Below are 20323 nucleotides of genomic sequence, written 5' to 3'. Positions count from 1 at the left end.
ATCAGAAGCTTCAGGTTAGTTGCCAATTCACAGAAACGGTGGGTGCATTTGCCAGCATCTATGTCGTCTTGGCAACCACCAATAAGAGATAGGCTAATCCAACGACTCTTCACTCGCATGACCTGGGTACCTATTACTCCGTGTTTTGGACCGGGAGGCAGCAGAAGCCTATGTGACCTACCCGGCAGCAGACAGGGTGTCACTCGCTGCCCAGTGGTGAGCGACTAGACCTCACCGGATATGCAGCTCTCCAAGGCAGGCGAAGCCACTGACTTAATAGGAGAACTGTTCGGTCATATGTCATGCGGATTTAACAGCCATTCAGAGCTTCAGAATTCTGTGTAACGCGCTAGGATTGGATTGGATCAAACGCTCCCATCGAAGGTCACCGTGCATATTAGCAGTACACCCTGCCCACAGACCAAGCTGAGAATCTATTGAGCTGTCTGATTGGTTGTTACGTGACCCGGAAATCTTAACAATACGGACCAATCATATACGTTTAAAAAAAAAATCCGCTATGGATGACGGACGAGAGGCTGATTTCATGGACGGTCAAGAGTAGTGCACAGGTTGTCACTGTGTTACACCGTTGTGGAATATTAATCCGTTGATTTGGATCCGATATTGGGAAGTTTATTTAGTGGCAGAATATTGCCTTAACATGGCTGCGGAAGTGACAGGGAAGCTCTCCAAGAATCTGCTGCGGATGAAAGTGAGTAGAGCGCATAACGAGTAGTGTGACTGGTCGATGGAACATGATGTACTGGAGGTTATACGTGGAGGCAATGTGTTCATGTAAGGAATGGTACAGAGGGAGATTTTTGGGAGAGCATAATGGGGAGCGTAGAGAGAAAAGCACATGGGAGGAATCCCGTAAATTTGAGGGATAACGTGGACGCAACAGTTAAGGTCAACACGTGTTTAAAGACACCTTGAGCCTACGGGTGCAAGTATTTAAATGTATTTTTGTAGTGTGGATGAGGACCAGGGCTTTAAATGTGATGAAAAGAGTGTGTGTGTTAGTGGGGTCGAGGGGGGAGGCGGTCCCTCAAAGGGCTGTGGCTTCAACAAACAGCAAACATTTCAGTGATTTCTATAGTGTGCCACCGAACAGGTATTTTGGTTCCTCTCTGAGCTATGTGTTATTGCATTAATATATATAACACAACAAGTGACATATCTAAAACCAGACAGGACTGTTGGCTCTGTCAATGCTGATTAAATAGTTAAATGAGCAGCAAGAAAGATTTTGTAAATAATGTTGAAAATGTTACAATTTTGAAATTGGGAGGCTGTGAATTAAACTTTACTGAGACTTGGGGAAAGTCTCTGGGAACACTCAGTTTATTAGTGTGGACTCTCATAATGCTTTATTTAGAACACGAAGGCCAGCTATAGTCGTCCTGCGATATATTGTGACATTGGTGCAAGATGGAGGACAGTGTAAGCAGAATCTAGGTTGGCATAATTTCAGTTCATAATGCTTTTAATATAAAAGAAGAAAAATGATTCCCACACCGTTATGTTCGCTCTTATATATGGACGCCCATTTCACTCCATATCTTGTCCGTCGACATTTATTTTATCTAATTTATTTCCTTTTCAGCATCCTCTTTTCACACTCTCCTGAGTGCACTTCCTCGCGTCTTTCACGTCCTCGCGTCTTCCACTTCACCCCCCTCCCCCCCCAAACACACCGCACCAATTCACTTGTAAGAACTGTTTTTTACTTTTGCCTTTGTTGGATTTGGCATCTTTTCGTGTGTTTTCCCTGAGTTTTTGCTTCCTGAACTCCCGGTTTTTACTCTGTTCTTGCTGGCTTAGTGTTTCTGCGCACTTTTCTCACTGCATATCAGTGGTAAAGTGCATGTGCTCCTGTTGTAAAATGTGTTATGGATTGGTGTTTCCATGATTGGCCTATTTGATTTATGTGTTAGTCCCTAATAAAGTGCACTGGGTGTGCCAGGGACTGTAAATCAAATGCTGTTCGTTGGCTGCCACTGGTTTGTGCCACACACACACAAACAGCCCGTAAATGTAACTCTGGCCTGCCATTGCAAAGCCTGTGTGCAATCTGGTTCTACCATGTTGACTTGGCAAGTGCACCTACTTGCCAGGCCCTAACCTCTCCTTTTCTTACATGTCAGTCACCTCTAAGGTAGGCCCAAGATACCCCAGGGGGCAGGGGTGCAGTGTATGTGAAAGGTAGGACATGCCCTGGTGTGTGTGGCATGTCCAGATCGAGAATTACTGCTTTTCACTATTGCAAGGCTACCTGTTCCCCTTAGGACAGAATGGGGAGTTTGTTTATAATATCTTCTAAACAGAAATGGCCCTGGGAATTATGTAGGAAATGAAAGTTTAGAATGCCTGAACACAGAATCTAAAGATGCATCTTTTAGTGAAGATGATTTTTACATTCTTTGTTTGAAAATACCACTTTTAGGAAGTAGGTATTTTCTTGCTCAGCCATCCAGCAGGCCTCTGCTGGGTTTGTGAATTGACTGTCTGGGTTTTGGATGACGGCTGGGGAGCAGCAGAGGCTCCAGATAGTCTAGGTGGGTCAGGAAAGGCTGAATAGACCTGGGCTGCATTTAGAGTAGGGGGATGAGATTTCCTTGCACCTGATTGGGCCTGGTCTGCCTCTGACAATGCCGTCTCCACCTCCTGCCAGGTAGCCACACCAGAGAGGGCAGAACTGGTTCTGGCTGGGCACAGACACTCTCTGCCTGAGAGGACAACGGATTTGGGGCTATAACAAGTGGAGCCCAAACCCCTGAACTTTAGAACTCTTTTGGACCAATAAGACTGCCAATAAGAAGAGCTGGAGAAGCTGTGAGGAGGAATTAGCACTTTTCTGAGTGCTTTGCTGTGTTGGCCTGCAGTGGCTGCTTCTATCTTGGGCAGTGAAAGGACTGGACTGAACTTTCTGCAATCTATTTTTATGAGTTTCTCCAAGGGCTTGGGGTAGAGCTTAACCCCTGTTCAAGAAGTCTCAGGAACAGCAAAGACTTCAAGTTCTTCTACCCTCCGCACTGGGGACTGTGTGTTTTGTGCTGCAACTGAAGAAAAAGCAACCCGACGCCGTCTACGACGCCACTGCTGACTCGGTGTCTTGAAGGCACCGCAGAGGGCACTGCCGCGCCACAACCCTGGTCTCGCAGACGACGCCTGCTGACGCCGCCACCGAGTCCCTGCTGGCACTCCGACTTGTGGGCACCGCACATCGCCTCGCTTCACAACGCCGCCTTGGTATCCCCGACGATGCCACTCCACGCCAAAATAGATGCCGCTTCTTGCTCCGTGGTTCGAGGGCATCGCTTGTACAGTTACACAACGCACCGCCCTTGTCCCGCACTGCAGCCTTGGCCTACCGGTGCCATTGACTCCAGCTCGTTAGCCGACGACAGCGTTTCAGCAACGACGACTCTGCCTGCACCATAACCTGCCAGCAACGCGACAAGCACCGCATCACATCTCACGCGGCCCAGAAAGACAGCTTGGGTCATCGAGACCAGAATGCCTACAATCTATGCCACAAATTGTATGGAGCTCTGCCCCTAAACAAGGGCACACCTCAGCGCCTATATATGTTGTTCTAGTAGTTGGAGTTTTGCTGGCACAGAATTTATGCAAAACTCTAGAATCTCCACCTGCCTTGAACAGGTTCAGGACTGATGTCTTCTCATGGATTAGAAAACCTAGTTCCTTAGGAGAGGTACTGGACATAGGAGGCGAAGCAGCAGTTCCTGTTACAGGAGAATCATGCTGTCCAGATAAATGATCTTGCTCACACCTTTTGCCTGCAAAAATGTTGTCACCAGTTTCTTCAACTTCGAAGAGGACCACGGGGTCTGTGTCCGGCCATAGGGGAGCACAGTGAATTTTTATAACTGGAGACTTCACTGAAATTGGAGAAAACTGCAATAGGTAAGGAAAATATGGGCTCCTAAGTGTTTTTGTGGTACGTGTGGACTATCCAGTCTGTTTTTCTTAACAAATAACATCCATCTTGATGGATGATTGCTCACCGGCATTATAGGAGGAGTTGCTATGTCTGATGTGGGTTGATGGCCTGCTGAGGGAGTGGGAGCTGGATCCAAGTGTGAGTGGTCCAGCTTGAACTATTGGCTGGTGGAGCTTTGTGAGTCACTGCCTGTGGCGGAGCAGTTTTGGCCCTGCTAGGTCTCACACGGACTGGCTGCTGGGGCCTCTTGTTCGCAGCAGAGGCCCACAGGCCTGTCAGTGGTCCAGGTTCTGGTCAATAACGAGGGCACCAACATTCAACAGCCTACCCCATATCTCCCTCTGTGTATTTCTAGATGCCGCACTGCCAGTTACGTAATCCCAACAACAAGACGGTTACTTGAACTATACCAATACAATGCAATCCTACTGTGAATGGCGGTCACCACTTTCGAAGTAAACATGTCCTAAAGCTTATACCACCTACAGTAGGTGATTGTCAAACTATCAGCCAGACTGGATGATAGAGAACAATTGCACATTCCATTCATTTACCTCTGAACAATTTTGCTAGTTAATATTTGTAACTGAATGTAATCTTTATTTTAACATTTCACTAGAAAAATGTTAACCTTATTTTAACTTTGAGACAGTTTTTCTGTAAACTGCTTGCATGCAGTTGTAACTGTTCATATGTAAGATGCTTTCATGTTGGACACGCATTGTTCGTGCAATACAAATCTGAGATAATAAATACAAGTAAATAAGATATTCTGTTAGTGCGTTAAAGGGGCAAGAATAGCCTGATGGAAAATTAGCATCCTACGCTTGGTTTTTCTGGCAGTATGAGGGAAGTGAAATATATTGCACATTTTTTGACTGTAAGGGGTTCATCATTCTACAGTGGACGCAACTGGCGACAGTGGCAATGTAGGGTAGCTGGTCTAGGGCAAATATGCTTCTCAAAAAAGGAGTAAGGATGTAACATGTGACTAAAAGCTCATATGGGCTAAGCCCATATTTAATATTATTGCGAAATCGATAACAAAAGCTGTGATATCTTTCATAGCCCAATTCTCAGGACGTGGGAGGCTGGATGCAATATGGTCATGATGTGGCAGTCTTTCTCGAGAATATTCGCCTAGGTAATAGAAATATAGGGCCGTACTTGAGGCTGAAGTCAGCACATTGATCTGCCTCTGAGGTTGTGTTGCTTCGAAAGCTGGTAAAAGCACTCCTGGTTGTTCTGAACTGGACGAAAAGTACAGGCAGAAGAAAAACTCCCATACAAGCTCAATGAGGTCCAATGACTGTCACCAGAACGGATCAGGCAGTCACTGCAGTCTCAGAGCCACAATAGCACCAGAGGCAAAAAAATCAAAGTATAGCAATGCCACTCAATGGGAAAGCTATGTTTCAGAATTGCAAAGTCTGCAACTAACACCCACATGGAGTTTAACGTTGGACAAATAAGATGGAGCAGACTGTACTTATATCGATTTACGAAGGAGGAAAGAGAATACATTTGAGATGATGTTGACATTGTGTGAACTGTGCACATTGCAAGATGATTGGCTATTTTGGCATGAGTTGTGAAGCGTTTTTACTGTGCCCCATGAGAGTTTGCTGCTTTGGAAGTTGTAAGCACAATCCTCTTATCCTGCCTTGATATTCTTCTAAGATCTTCTGATATAGCGACAAGAGCAACTTCCATCTCATCAGGTTGCCTTTCTTGCTTTATCAGAGGATCTTGGACAAATCCCAGCCAAAGGTTGTGTAGCTGCCGTCATTCTGATGTTAGTGTTGCTGTTGACATGATCTCTAATAGAGGGAGGCTACAGTCCTCCACATGTGTCAGTCTCTTTCGTGTCACTGTCTACGAGGTCTCATGGACTGTATCAAGTTGAGTGAACACTCAAATATATCCCAAATACAGCATATGCCGTTCCTTGGTGCCAAATCAATGCCTTCATGCCTAAAGTGTCCTTCTGTTTTTTAGGGCTATGCAACATACATCTTTAGTTGTATTTTAGAGACCTATTGTTTCCAATGCATTACATATGATTAGAGAGGGCTTTGGGTCAGCCCCTTGCTTGTTGTTCGATGACTTTGTTGCCTAGCTCACACCCTTCCTTCTGAATCAATGGCTTTTCCTCCCTATTCTTATGTTTCTCTCACCCATAACCCTGTTGGTCTTTGTGTTTTGATATGGTATCCTTCTGCTGCTGATGCCAGATCTTGCTTTGCAGTGCATGTTTGGGGCTTTTAGATTGTTTTCACTCACTTGCTGCTCTCCAGTTCCCTCCTCCTACCCCCTCCACACCCTAAACTGTGCTTTGCTGCCCACATGGACACATGCTTGGTGCCTTTAAAAACAAATACAAAAAATATACCATTCTAAGATGAATGTATGCAGTTGATATTTCCATAACACAAACCTATCTTAAAGGCAACTCTGCATTCTACACGGTCACATAATAACATAACATCAGCAAGTGATAGGAGAGGTACTTGGTTTTTGGACTGCACTGTGGGGTAGTGCTCTTTAAATGGGCGTCTACAACTTATTCCTAAATTGAAGCTGCATTGGGACATTTCTGATGGATGCAGGGATTGTGTTCCAGATCCTTAATGCATACATGAGATGGTGAGCTTGTGTGCAATACAAGTTGCTGTACTGGTTGTGATGACTTTGTAAACGATGCAGCTGCTTTTGAGGATGATGCGGGCTAGCAAGGTCAGCCAGTAGAGTTCCAACCGGATGAATGGTGATGTGATCATATTTCTTCAGGCCTTGGATGATACCTGCTGTAGAGTGTTACTTTCCCTTAATTGGCGTCAGTGTGTGGTCTGCACGGCCATTAAGTATGATGTTGCCACAATCCAGATGCAAGAGTATGAGGGATTGAACTGCATTTTTTTCAGTTGCTTTCTGATTTTCACTTTCTTTAGAAGAAACAGATGGCACCAGTCGGGAAACAGCCTTTACAACAAAGTTTTTACCACGTTGCGCTTTTACTACGCATTTGTTAGCACGCATGTTTTACCTTGTGTATGTTTTATTTTTACAACGCATGCCTCTACCACACATTTAAGGTAAGTTGGCGGGTGTGGAGGGGGGTCCCCCTACAAACAAATACATTGTGTGTGTATGTATATGTATGTATGTATATGTTTGTGTGTGTGTGTGTTTGTGTGTGTATATATGTGTGTATATATATATATATTGCGTTTTAAAGGCATAAGTGTTGTAAAAGAAAAAAAGCTGAGTACAAAAAAAATGCGTGGTGAAGGCATGCAATGTATTTCCTGTGTTTTTCAGTCGTACAACCGTACCTGCCGATCTTTCTAGTTTTTGCAGCGTTTTCCTCGAGCGAGAGGTTTGTATTCAGAGTGAATCCAAGTGACTTGCCTGTCAGCAAAAGTATGGGTTTGAAGCTAACAAGGTTCATGTCATTGAGCCAGTTTTGTACTGTTTCTTGTTTGTTCTTTGAAAATAAGAAGTATTCTGGTTGGGTTTAGTTTCAGGTAGGGGTGAAACCTCCAGGTTTGGATGATGAGCAGGCAGTCTTTGAGGTGTTGGACGTCTAAAGTAGAGAAGATAGAGAAGACTTTCAGGTTGATTGTGTATTATCAGCACCATGTATAGGTTGAAGACGACTGGAAACTGTATGGAACTCTGGGGAATCAGCAGGTGATGGGGATTTTTTTGGACCCGGATGGGCCCACATGAAGAAATTGGTGTTGGTAGGAAAGGTAAAAGGACAACCAGTAAAGGGCATTGCCAGGGAATCCCATTCGAGACTCCAGAGTGTGCATAAGGATGGGATGGTAGACTGCATCAAAGGCAACTGAGAGGTCCATCAATATCAGGAGCCATCATTTGTGTTCCAGAAGGCATTTTCTAAGATATGTAAGGTAGAGTCTCCATACTGCAGCTTGATCTAAAGCCAAACTTGTATCCCTACAGGAAATTGGTTAGCATTAATGGGAACTGCTTCTTCAGTGATCTTGCTGATGAATAGTTGGCGATTGGTGGGCCAGTAATTGGTGAGGTCATCGGGGTCTAGTGTAGGTTTTTTGGGGGATTCGCAGGGTCCTGCTAGTCTGGCGAGCATTTGGGAAGATGCCTTTAGTGAGGGGAAGCATTGACAATTAAAAATTTGCTAACATTCGTGCCAAGAATTTTCAATTCTATTAAGGACAGGAGGCGAGGATTATGCTTTCTCATTTCTTTACTGTCACAAACAGCAGCCAATGAAAACACAGTAAAGAAAACCAAAAAACTACATATCCCATGAGCACCAACAATGACCATAGAGGTGATATAGTATAAAAGGTGCCATAGAGGACAATACTTCCTCTTTCTTTGTCCAGAACAGTTCAACCAAAAGGATAAAGTCTCAAAACCAAGGAGCCATGAAGAAGGTCACGAAAAGCAGACCAGAGGAAATCCGAATGAAGAAACTGAAGCCGAAGATCGTCCGTGCGAAGCACCATCCTCCGGCAACGGGAAACATGAACGCAGAATTTCATTTAGGATCCGAACCTGAAAGGTAAAACAGAGCCGTAGTAACCCAAACCCACAAGGTAGAAATGTATCTAGAATCAAAAGTAGGGTGGGAACAATGTAGAAAACAGCAGGAACATTTCAGAATACAATTGCATATAAAGCAAATGGTACAATATAACAGAAAATATATGCATACATAAAATAAGGGTGGGATAATCCTCGCCTCCTGTCCTTAATAGAATTGAAAATTCTTGGCACGAATGTTAGCAAATTTTTAATTCTATGGCAGGACGGAGGCTCAGATTATGCTTGTTCAAAGCTGAGCCACCACAACTGAAGCAACATCCACAATCGGTTTGAAATAAAATGTTTTAAACACAGACTCCGAAGACCAATCAGCGGCCTTCATGATCTCATGGAGACCAACACCCAGGGAAAAAACCTTAAGAGGCTATAGCCCCCCCGTGCAGAATGAGCACCAAAAATGGAAACATCAATGCCAGCCTCCAACATAAGCCAACGCACCCATCGCGCCAATGTTGCAGGAGTCACAGGGTTGAAAGGCTTATGCAAAGCAATTAACAGTTGACCTTGTAAATCATGTCGAAAGGGAGCAGTACTCACCTCGTAATCCTTGATGCATTGAGCCACACAAAGTTGTGGGTTGTGCGGAAAAGAAGGGTAAGACACAGAAGACGTGTTACATTTCGTACGTCGAGAAATGACAAAGGAAACGCCCTCCTGAGAGAGCGTGCGACCAGCAAGACCTAAAGCACGAACATCTGAAACTCGTTTGCAAAACAACAGGCACAACAACATAGTGAGATTGGCAGACAATTGCTTGCGAGTCAGCAAAGAATTGGAAGGCCACGAATCCAAGAAACGGAGAACAACTGAGACATCCCACAAAGTGACATACTTAGGACAAGGAGGTTGTACCATCCGAATGCCTTTGAGTAATTTGGAAACCAAAGGATGTTCCCCAACAGGCTTACCATCAACAGAAACATGCCCAGCCGAAATAGCAGAACGAAAATTATTTACAGTTCTGTATGCCAAACCCGATGAAGCAAGGGATGCCAGAAAATTGAGGACTAAAGGGACATCTGCAGAAGCGGGATCCACCGTCCGTTGTGAACACCAATCACACCATCGTTTCCAAGCGGACGCATAACGTTTGTGTGTGTTGGGGGCCCAAGCTTCACCGATAAATCTGGCAGCGTCCGAAGAAAGGCCTGGGATTTGCCAGCGACCCCCAAAATCCGCCACGCCACTAGACGGAGATGACCCGAAAGTATGAGAGGGTGAGGTTCCAGAAGAGGGTCCAGCAACAGGTTCCACTTGTGGGGAAGAAGGAGCAGCGTTGAGCAGCACATCTCCAGAAGAACCGGAAACCACGCGTGGGCTATCCAAAGAGGAGTGATGAGAATGAGCTCTGAAAGAAAGTGTTTCGTGCGGGCCAGGACTCTGGGAATCATCGCAAAAGGTGGAAAGGCATAGCACAGGAGAGGAGGCCAAGACTGGAGAAAGGCATCCGTGGCCGAGGCCTCCGGATCCGGGCGCCAACTGTAAAATAGGGGAAGCTGTTTGTTGAGGCAAGAGGCAAACAGGTCGAGGTGACAGCGTCCCCAAATCCGGGACAATGCCCGAAATACTCGAGGGTGAAGCCTCCAATTGCTGTAATCCCGCAGATGGCGAGAGTTCCAGTCCGCTGTGCGTTTGTCGCGACCAGGAAGGTACTCTGCAATAATTGTGATCTGTTGTTGCAGGCAAAGATGCCAAAAGTCCTTCGCAATCTCCGCAAGGTACAATGGTACCCCCTAATTTGTTACATAACGCACCGCCGAGATTTTGTCCATGCAGAGGAGAATACAACAATTTGACGCTTGAGGGGTAAGGCAACGAATTGCGAAAGAGCCCGCTAGAAGCTCCAAGCAATTGATGTGGAGGGATAACTCCTCCTGGGACCAACGGCCCCCCGTTTCCACAGGGCCGCACCGGGCTCCCCATCCCCAAAGGATCTCGTCCGATTCTATCACCACATCCGGAGTCTTCCCGAACAGTGCTCGACCGTTCCAAGACTCCATGTGTTCCAGCCACCACAACATCTCCCAGCGAGCATCCTTTGAAAGAGGAATGAGGTCGGAATAGCGAAGACCCTTCTGAAGATGCCTGATCTGGAGGCGTTGAAGAGCCCGATAATGTAGCGGACCCGGGAAGATCGCTTGGATTGAAGTGGACAACAGCCCTACAATTCGAGCCACCGATCTCAACGAGACCATCTGTTTGGACAGCGCCATCCGCAATTCGCGCTTGATGGCTATGATTTTCTGACCAGGCAGAAGGAGCTGACAGGAAACTGAATCGATTCGGAACCCGAGGAAGTCCATCGTCGGAGAGGGTTGGAAAGTGGATTTCAGAGGATTCACAAGAAATCCGAGAGATTGTAAGAGTTCTATGGACCACTGTAAATGAGTCTGCAAAAGGAAATGGGATTGAGGCATGAGAAGAAGGTCGTCGAGATACACAATCAGGCGAACCCCACGGGTTCGCAAAGACTCCACCACTGGACGCAGAAGCGTCGTGAAACACCACGGAGTTGAGGAGAGACCGAATGGGAGGACAGTGTACTGGAACCACTTCTCCTGCCATCGAAAGCGGAGGAAGCGGCCATGAGGCCCGTAAATTGGAACCAACAGATAAGCGTCTTTCAGGTCGAGACAGACCATCCAGTCTCCTTCCTGAAGAAGGTCTCTTAGAAGAGTGATACCTTCCATCTTGAAGTGACGGTACACCACGCCGCTGTTGAAATCCTTCAGATTGAGGACCAATCGTGAACCGCCTCCCTTTTTCTACACCAGAAAACATTGCTGGTGAATCCGTTGGGATGCAGGGAAGTGTGAACGATGGCCCCTTTGGCCAGAAGAGAATTGATTTCCTCGGAGATGAACACCTGATCTTGTTGGGAAAAAACAAGGGGGGTAGGAAGGCAGTGTTGGTGAGGATGCTCGTAGAGCTCGATTCTGTAACCTTGCACCGTCTCCAACACCCAAGCAGCGTTTGAGATTTGTTGCCAATTGCGGAGGAAAAAACTTCAACCTGCCCCCCAAAACAACCTCTAAAGATAGAATCAAGCTCTCCTGAGTTGGAGGATTCATCTGGGTCAATGAGAGCATCTGACTATTTAGCGCAGAACGCAAGATCCAAAATCTTAGTCAGAGGACCGAGAAGGTCCAACATCTTGTCCTGACAGGACTTCCAAGACCTGACTAGACCTTTCTTGGGTCCTTGGAGTATTTTTTCATATAGGTCACCATCGTTGGATCAACGTCAGGCGTGTCCGCTAATGTATCTGAAAGATCTGGACGGGGACATTGCGATCACAATCGGGCCCTAACATCCTTGTCAAAAGGACGACGAAGATGCGTCTGCACATATTCTGCAACTTCTGGGGATGGAAGCCAGGCCGAGGAGTTGGGATGAACAATGTCAGTGGGAGCAAATGTGAGAACCTGGGGAGAAGGGCATCCACAAAGTGCTCCTTTCGAGCCTTCTTTTTTGGCGGTGGAGCAGGATCAGAAGATGAGGAATCGGAAAAGGAGGAATCGGAAGAGGAGGAATCAGAAGAGGTAGGAGAGACTTGTGACGTAGGCACAGACTTCGCAGACTTTTTAGCAGGACACAAAGTGGACAGAGTCTTCGCCAGTTTCGCAAAATCCGCAAGATGAGGATTTTTAGGAGACTTCTTGGAATGGCCAGAGGAAGGAGGCAACCAATCTTGCTGTGTTGCATATTCCGACAAATGCCGTTTCAGCGGGGCAATGGCATGAAATAAGGCCTGACCCATAACGTCGGCATCCACAGAACCTGAGGGTTCATCTTCATAGTAGTAATTCTCCTCTTCATCATAATAGTCTCCCATTATGCCAAAAGAAATTTTTTTGGATTATGCCCACGTGAGGAGAATAATAATATCAACAACCCAAAGGGCAATGCAGGGGGAGTGCAACCCCAGAGCAAGCCAAGACAATGCAGGTACAAACCTGTCAAAAAAACAAACATAAAGTGTGGAGGGAGGGCTTGCTCGAACTCAAAAGCACTCCAGTCAAAGCCTATGCATTATTTTACAACCCCAATTCTATTTTGAAATAGGGGCGTCAGAGGAGGCAAAATCAGGCAGGCAAGTGGGCAAACGCTGTGAAAACAGCCTTCATGAAGTACAAACGCAGGAAATGCTCCCAAAAGACAAGTGCCATCACCGAGGGTTCCTCTGACGAGACGCGGAGGAAAAGTAAACAAATACACGGTATCGCGCATGCGCGCTGATAGCCGCCTGCCGAACGAGAGACGCGCAAGCCTTGAGCACGTCTCTCTGCCCCCAGCTCCCGCTCCACAAAAGAAAGGCAGGCGCGGACACCGCGCGCCTGCTTGGGGAGGTGCCACACGCTCCCAGTAGCAAACGCCGGAGAGACCGAAACCGGCAACAGAAACGGACCAAAGCCCCAAATAAGCCTAGACAGCAAAGCTGGCGGGACGCGCCAGCACAGGGAAAAAGCGTGCCGACAGAGCGGCGAGCAACAGACCAAAGCGCTGTAAAGGCAAACAACAAGGAAGTAAGCACAGAATAACAACAATAAGAAAAGTGCACTTAACTGGCTGCGTAGCAGCAAAGAAAGAGGAAGTATTGTCCTCTATGGCACCTTTTATACTATGCACAATTAATCAACTGGGAGGGATGAGGAATTATAGTGTCCGTTTCTTTCCCCAAAATATTCAATTAATAATCAGCAAAATTGGACACTTGTTACACTGCTCGACTTTCAGTTCAGTGCAAGTAAGGAAACCCTCAGAGAAGTCAATGTACGTTTGGAAATAGCGGTATATCTGTTTCATCCGCCCCACATTGACATTCACGCAGTTATCATAGGGTATTCCTGTTAGTGTGTACTGCTAGCCTCATCCAGAGGCACCTCCAGTCTCGAGTGCAGTGTCCAGAGACAAAAGGACTTGCCCAAAAAAAGTGGTTAAAAAATGCAAAAGAGTGCCCAGAATTTTTTTTAATATTTGGCAAACTTACATTATTAAAAAGTTGTGGATACTCAATGGTAGACCGAGTTACAGGGCTATATGGTATTACTTAGTTGGAGTTGTCGACATGTTTCAGCTCTATTTGGCCAGGCGGTCTGTAGAGCTTTCGTCAGGACTTACAAAGGGTAGGGACAAACAATATTTACAAACACATATAAAAACTACTCACACGAATTGTGCGGTAATCCCAAACTCAATGCATTGATTTGAGTATTGTGTTCTTCACGATCTATGGAAGAATATACATGTAAAGCTCTTTTTAGCTAAGTGCAGTGATTCATAGAGAAGGGTAAGTGCAGTAACGTGACTAGTGATTGTATTAATCCTAGTGTTAATCATGAGAGTTTTATCATGAGGGTAAGAGTTCAGGTTCAGGAAATAGATTCATTTACACTGAAAACACTCGTGGGTAATGAAAAGGAAAGTGGTTTTAAGCTACGAATGCATTTACGCTTGTGGGTGCAAGCGCTTATTGATCTTGTCGTTCAATTTTTATATCACTGTTTGTCAAGGGGCTCTTTACCTCGCATCGCATGCCATCTTAAGTGCTGATCCTTCACACGCAAGGTTGCCCTTTCAATTATTCGTTCAGTATGCTCGCTCTGAAGTCTAATAAATATTATTGTGGCTCTCGTCAGGGTATGGCTGGCGTCAGGTCTTATCTCGCCGTTATTGTATCATATCAGGGTGGGGCGCTCTACGCCTTTGCATTATAGACGACAAGTGACAAGTTAGAAACACAGGCCGGCTCATACGGCATAGTGGAGTTCTTACCTGTCGTGATTACGAACTCCGCTTCGAAGCGGAGTTCGTAATCACGACAGGTAAGAACTCCACTATGCCGTATGAGCCGGCCTGTGTTTCTAACTTGTCACTTGTCGTCTATAATGCAAAGGCGTAGAGCGCCCCACCCTGATATGATACAATAACGGCGAGATAAGACCTGACGCCAGCCATACCCTGACGAGAGCCACAATAATATTTATTAGACTTCAGAGCGAGCATACTGAACGAATAATTGAAAGGGCAACCTTGCGTGTGAAGGATCAGCACTTAAGATGGCATGCGATGCGAGGTAAAGAGCCCCTTGACAAACAGTGATATAAAAATTGAACGACAAGATCAATAAGCGCTTGCACCCACAAGCGTAAATGCATTTGTAGCTTAAAACCACTTTCCTTTTCATTACCCACGAGTGTTTTCAGTGTAAATGAATCTATTTCCTGAACCTGAACTCTTACCCTCATGATAAAACTCTCATGATTAACACTAGGATTAATACAATCACTAGTCACTTTACTGCACTTACCCTTCTCTATGAATCACTGCACTTAGCTAAAAAGAGCTTTACATGTATATTCTTCCATAGATCGTGAAGAACACAATACTCAAATCAATGCATTGAGTTTGGGATTACCGCACAATTCGTGTGAGTAGTTTTTATATGTGTTTGTAAATATTGTTTGTCCCTACCCTTTGTAAGTCCTGGCGAAAGCTCTACAGACCGCCTGGCCAAATAGAGCTGAAACATGTCGACAACTCCAACTAAGTAATACCATATAGCCCTGTAACTCGGTCTACCATTGAGTATCCACAACTTTTTAATAATGTAAGTTTGCCAAATATTAAAAAAATTTCTGGGCACTCTTTTGCATTTTTTAACCACTTTTTTTGGGCAAGTCCTTTTGTCTCTGGACACTGCACTCGAGACTGGAGGTGCCTCTGGATGAGGCTAGCAGTACACACTAACAGGAATACCCTATGATAACTGCGTGAATGTCAATGTGGGCCGGATGAAATAGATATACCGCTATTTCCAAACGTACATTGACTTCTCTGAGGGTTTCCTTACTTGCACTGAACTGAAAGTCGAGCAGTGTAACAAGTGTCCAATTTTGCTGATTATTAACCTTTTATACTATATCACCTCTATGGTCATTGTTGGTGCTCATGGGATATGTAGTTTTTTGGTTTTCTTTACTGTGTTTTCATTGGCTGCTGTTTGTGTCAGTAAAGAAATGAGAAAGCATAATCTGAGCCTCCGTCCTGCCATAGAATTGTGAGTAGGACCATCCCCTGAGAGAGCTTTAATCAAGGACGAGGGTAAGACATCATCTTCATGAGGAGTAATTTTGACGGAGGTGAGTATGTTGGCGAGATCAGTGAGAGATAGGGCTTTGAAGACTGACCCTTGCAAGATTCTATGGGAAGTTGTGGGCATAAGAGCAGAAGCAGGCTTGTTGTCGATGTGGTGTTGGGTCTTCTGAATTTCTTTTTTGTTGCAGAAGTAGAGGTTCATGACTCTGTACTTTTCTGGATGCCCACACATCTGTGGTAGCTCTCGGTGGATTGAATATGGCATAAGCCATTTCCCTATGTGGTAAAAGTGATGTTGCAATTCAAAAATAAAACATGCTGTAGTGAAGGCAGACTGGTAACATTTAACATTTTTACAAAGCACAAACATTTGACACATTGCAGAACATTGATGGTGAAAAAACCTTTAATAGTCCTAAGGGAGATGCTCATGTTAACCTAGCTTGTTTCTTGTGGGACCTGACATAATGCTGGGATTAGTGGTTAAACATAGAAAGGAATAATAGTTCGGGAAAGGTGCCACAATTGTCGTGGGATTGTTAAGTGTCTGTTCTAATAGATCGTGTATGTATCTTTAGGTAGAGAAGGCACTCAATAGATTGGCAGCTTATTGCTCTATTGTGCGAACAGATCACCCAATCGTGGTCGAAAATATATATGCTATAGCAAAAGGTAAAGAACATAAAAATGTGTTTTGAAATGTAACACTTAACAGTACTTGCCTGTGAAGCAATGTCACGTGACCTAGTGACTCCTGTTGTAAATGCAGCAAATCTTACCTGAGATGTAATAACTCCAGATTTGGTGCCTACAATGTATTAAGGGTACACCTTAAAACTTGTCATCTATAACCTGCAGACCACACTAAACGTCTTTCCCTGTGACTACTTCAGGTGAAAGCATAACCGGGGAGTGTTACAAAATGGCATTTCATGGTATTTTTGCGAAATGAATTGACTGACATTAAAATATTCTTCGTGTTAGTTTTATGGAAATTGAATGATCTCTTCAGTGCTCAGCAGAATGTAAAGAGAAGACCAAAAAGGCGAACTTCTCGTTCTGTACACCAAGGGTTTGGAAATCTATCCCTGTCCCAATCCGCCAATCCCCACCTTAACTCCATTCTGGGAAGTAACTCCAGGTTCTAGTTTTCAAATGCCCCCTCTCTGTGTAGCTTCCTGTCTGCCCTTAACATTATAAGCAATTTCTGAATCGTACGGACCCCACACTTATTGCCCTGTGTAGGTCTACCCTCCCCATGCCCATTCCATACCCTTTTTTCATATCCTTTCCTCTTCCTGTCCCTATCTCCCCTCTCTTCTTGGAAGTGCTCTCCCCTCCTTTATAGCTAGACTTGCTCTATATGGAACCATACACACATATAAGGATTAGGGACTATTTGCACTCGGTCATAGTTTTTGTTTCAGACACCATTTTCTCCAAGTAATACCTGTGCAGCCAAAACAGCACCATGTGTGGATTACACTGAACAAAAAAATAAAGGACCTACATCCAGATTCCTCAACACATATTGCGATCGCAATAGCTGCGAAATAGCTATTGTGATCGCAATTCCATGATTTGCAATTCATGAAATAAAACCGGACCAAATTGCTAATTCGCAAAACCTATTTTGCGACTTCGCAAAGAAAATCGCAGAATCAAGGTGGAACCCCCTTTGCGAATCGGAAATTGCGAGTTCCCAATGATTCTGCAATTTCATTAGCGAAATCGCAAAATAATCGCAAACCAAATGCATGAAATATTGCAATTGGCGAAAAATCTTAATCGCAATTTGCGTGGCGCAATTTAAGGAGAACTCAAACCAGGTGGTAACCATGAAGTAAAAAAAAAAAAAAAAAAAAAAAAATCCTAACTAGCCACAGGTGCGGGGCTGATCAAACACACTTAAGGAGACACAGTAGGAGCATGAGGACATTCACAATGCCAGGACTCTACATGGTGGTTAGGCGGCGAAGGCTTCAGGCTGCAGCAAGGAACAGACGCAGGATCCAGGAGCGAATTTTCCGCCAGCGGATCACACTACTGGGCCAAACTGAGGAGGAAATCTACTCAAAGTACCGGCTGAATGGGGCAATGATTGCAAAGCTCATCCAGGACCTTGACCCCCTGATGCAGCACCCAATGAGGAGGACCAATGCCGTGCCCACCCATGTCCAGGTCTTGTGCAGCCTGCACCTCCTGGCCTCCGGAAGCTTCCAGGGGATAGTTGCCGTTGCAGGGGGGATCTCCCAGAGCACCATGTCCCGCTGCCCAAGGAGTTTCCTGGAGGCCATGCTGACCCGGCTACACCATTACATTAAATTCCCAACCACCCAACAGGACTTGAATCAAACCAAGCTACAATTTTACAACATTGCGCAATTCCCCCATGTAATTGGATGCAGTGACTGTACCCACATCCACATCTGCCCACCCGCAGAGACAGAATACATGTACCGGAACCGCAAGTCCTACCACTCACTGAACATCCAGATGGTGTGCAACGCTAAGACAATCATCACCGACATAGTGGCACAATACCGGGGACCACGCATGACTCCTTCATATTCCGGCAATGCGGCATGCACACACTTGGCCAGGGGAGACTATGGCAAAGGACACCTTCTAGGTAAGTACACATGCCAACAAACAGTACATCGAGACCATGTAGCTGCGCATGACAGGCACTCGCCCTCTGCTCCTTTCATTCAGGTGACAGCGCATACGGACTCCGTGAGTACCTCCTCACCCCATACCTCAACCCTGCCACACCACAGCAACGGCGTTACAATGCTGCACACATTCGCACTAGAAATTGCATTGAGCGGACATTTGGGCTTTTAAAGAGCCAATTCCGCATTCTACACAAGACTGGTGGGGCCATCAAATACCAGCCTGAGGTCTGCTGCCGCATCGTGGCCGTGTGTGCAATACTCCACAACATTGCTACCAAGCGGAGGATACCTGTGGATATCTCTGGCAGTGAGTCGGAAGGGGACAACCGCCCACCTGCACATGTGCGTCATGCACGCGGGGAGAATCCTGCTGAAGGACACAGGCGCCGCAACCAAATCACAATGAACTGTTTCTAGTGCACCCATTCCCCTCACACAACACGCACTCATGCATGACAAATGTAATAATGTCATGAGTCGGATTTACTTGTGACCATAAATTCTTATTGTTTTTTCACAATAATGGTTACTACAATTTTTGTAAATATTACATGCGAACTGTATTCCCTCATACAGCCCCATGATAGGGTAGAGGGCGTGCTTGTGTAATCAGCATGACCCTGCTGGTAGAGTTCAAAGTGTCACTGGCGCCTCCGGCTGGACGCACCCATTCGCCTCTCCACGTCACTATTGACCCGTGATGCTGCAGTGGGCCTGGTGCTGCGGCGGCGTTCCGTTACCAGCGGCAAGGACAGGCTGCTGTGACTGGAAGTGCCCTCGCTGGCATCATCCCGCCCACTTGCTTGGCCATGGCCAGACGCCTGCAGACTCTGCACAGCTGTTGTCACCTGTTCAAGGGCCCTGGCGACGTCCTGGCAGGATTGGACCATCTGCATCGCAAGGGAGCGGCGCGAAAGTTGGGAGGTGGCATTTCCTATGATGTGGTTAGATCTGGTGTAGGCTGACAGGCGGGTCAGCAGCTGGCGGTGGCGGAGGCGGGTGAAATCCTGCTGGGACACCAGGATCTGGCTGTTCTCACGGACAGCTGCGGTCATGACCTGCATGCTTTCTGTGAGCTGGCCCACATTTCGCGCTGTCTTATTCAGCTGCAGGTGGATGGCTGCCAAGTGCCGTGCCTACTTCTGGTGTACCGCATTGTAAGTAGATAGGTTGCACACCTATTATTTTTAAGTCTCACGTCATCTTTTTATGTTTAACCTAAATTCGACCAAGCGTGCTCGATGGTTACGTGCCCTGCCCCTGTGGCACGAGAAAACAGTCCATCCTAACACTGGGGCACTAGATAGTGCCCCAAAACCACGGCACTGTAACTGCTGCTGTTGCAGTAATCATTGTTTCACTTTTTTCTTTAACTATTTTTTATCATGAATATCCTTATTTTCATCACTTTTTTTCCAATGTTCATATTTTCTTTTTCTAGCATCTTTCATCCACTTGCAAGGAAATGCTTATTTTCTGTTTTTCTCATACTCCCAATGGGCCATCCGTGCCTCTTCAATCAAGAATACGTATAGGTGCAAATTTCGTAAAAAGCAGTTTTATTAAACACCCAATGCATTTCGGGCCACCATGGGCCCTTCGTCAGGGGTAACTAGAGAGATCAATAATATGACAATTAATATATGTACAATACATCACTTTCTCTATGAAACTGACATGCTATTTAACAATTGACTCTCATCTTTCACATTGGTACAGCAATGACAAACCTCAACATCATTTAACTACAAGCGTAATGATGGTATCATCATGTTTCCAATTCATTTTATGAACATGTTATTATTTGTATCTCTTCCCAGTACCTGCGCGTTAGCCTCATAGCCTTTCCCCCATCAGTATACCCTTTCCATGTGCTCACACTTCCTACCAAACTCGATTTCTCTGCTTCCTTCTACTTCGAACACAAACCTCTAACCACCCATTGACAGTACCCACTCTCAAAAATCAGCTTCGTTCC

General features: G+C 45.6%; 1 protein-coding gene across 1 annotated transcript in view; it reads left to right on the top strand.

Annotated features, from left to right (window-relative positions):
• Positions 1-496: 496 nt before the first annotated feature.
• Positions 497-20323, top strand: part of MPHOSPH6 (M-phase phosphoprotein 6) — a 64605-nt gene continuing 44778 nt past the window's right edge. Inside the window, exon 1 of the mRNA XM_078669392.1 lies at positions 497-715. Within this exon, the coding sequence (XP_078525518.1) occupies positions 665-715 (51 nt within the window). The 5' untranslated portion in view covers positions 497-664. The remainder of the gene's footprint in view (positions 716-20323) is intronic.

This window comes from Lissotriton helveticus, chromosome 12, assembly GCF_964261635.1.
Source record: "Lissotriton helveticus chromosome 12, aLisHel1.1, whole genome shotgun sequence".
Classification (NCBI taxonomy): Eukaryota; Metazoa; Chordata; class Amphibia; order Caudata; family Salamandridae; genus Lissotriton; species Lissotriton helveticus.
This window is presented reverse-complemented; position numbering and strand designations above follow the sequence as displayed.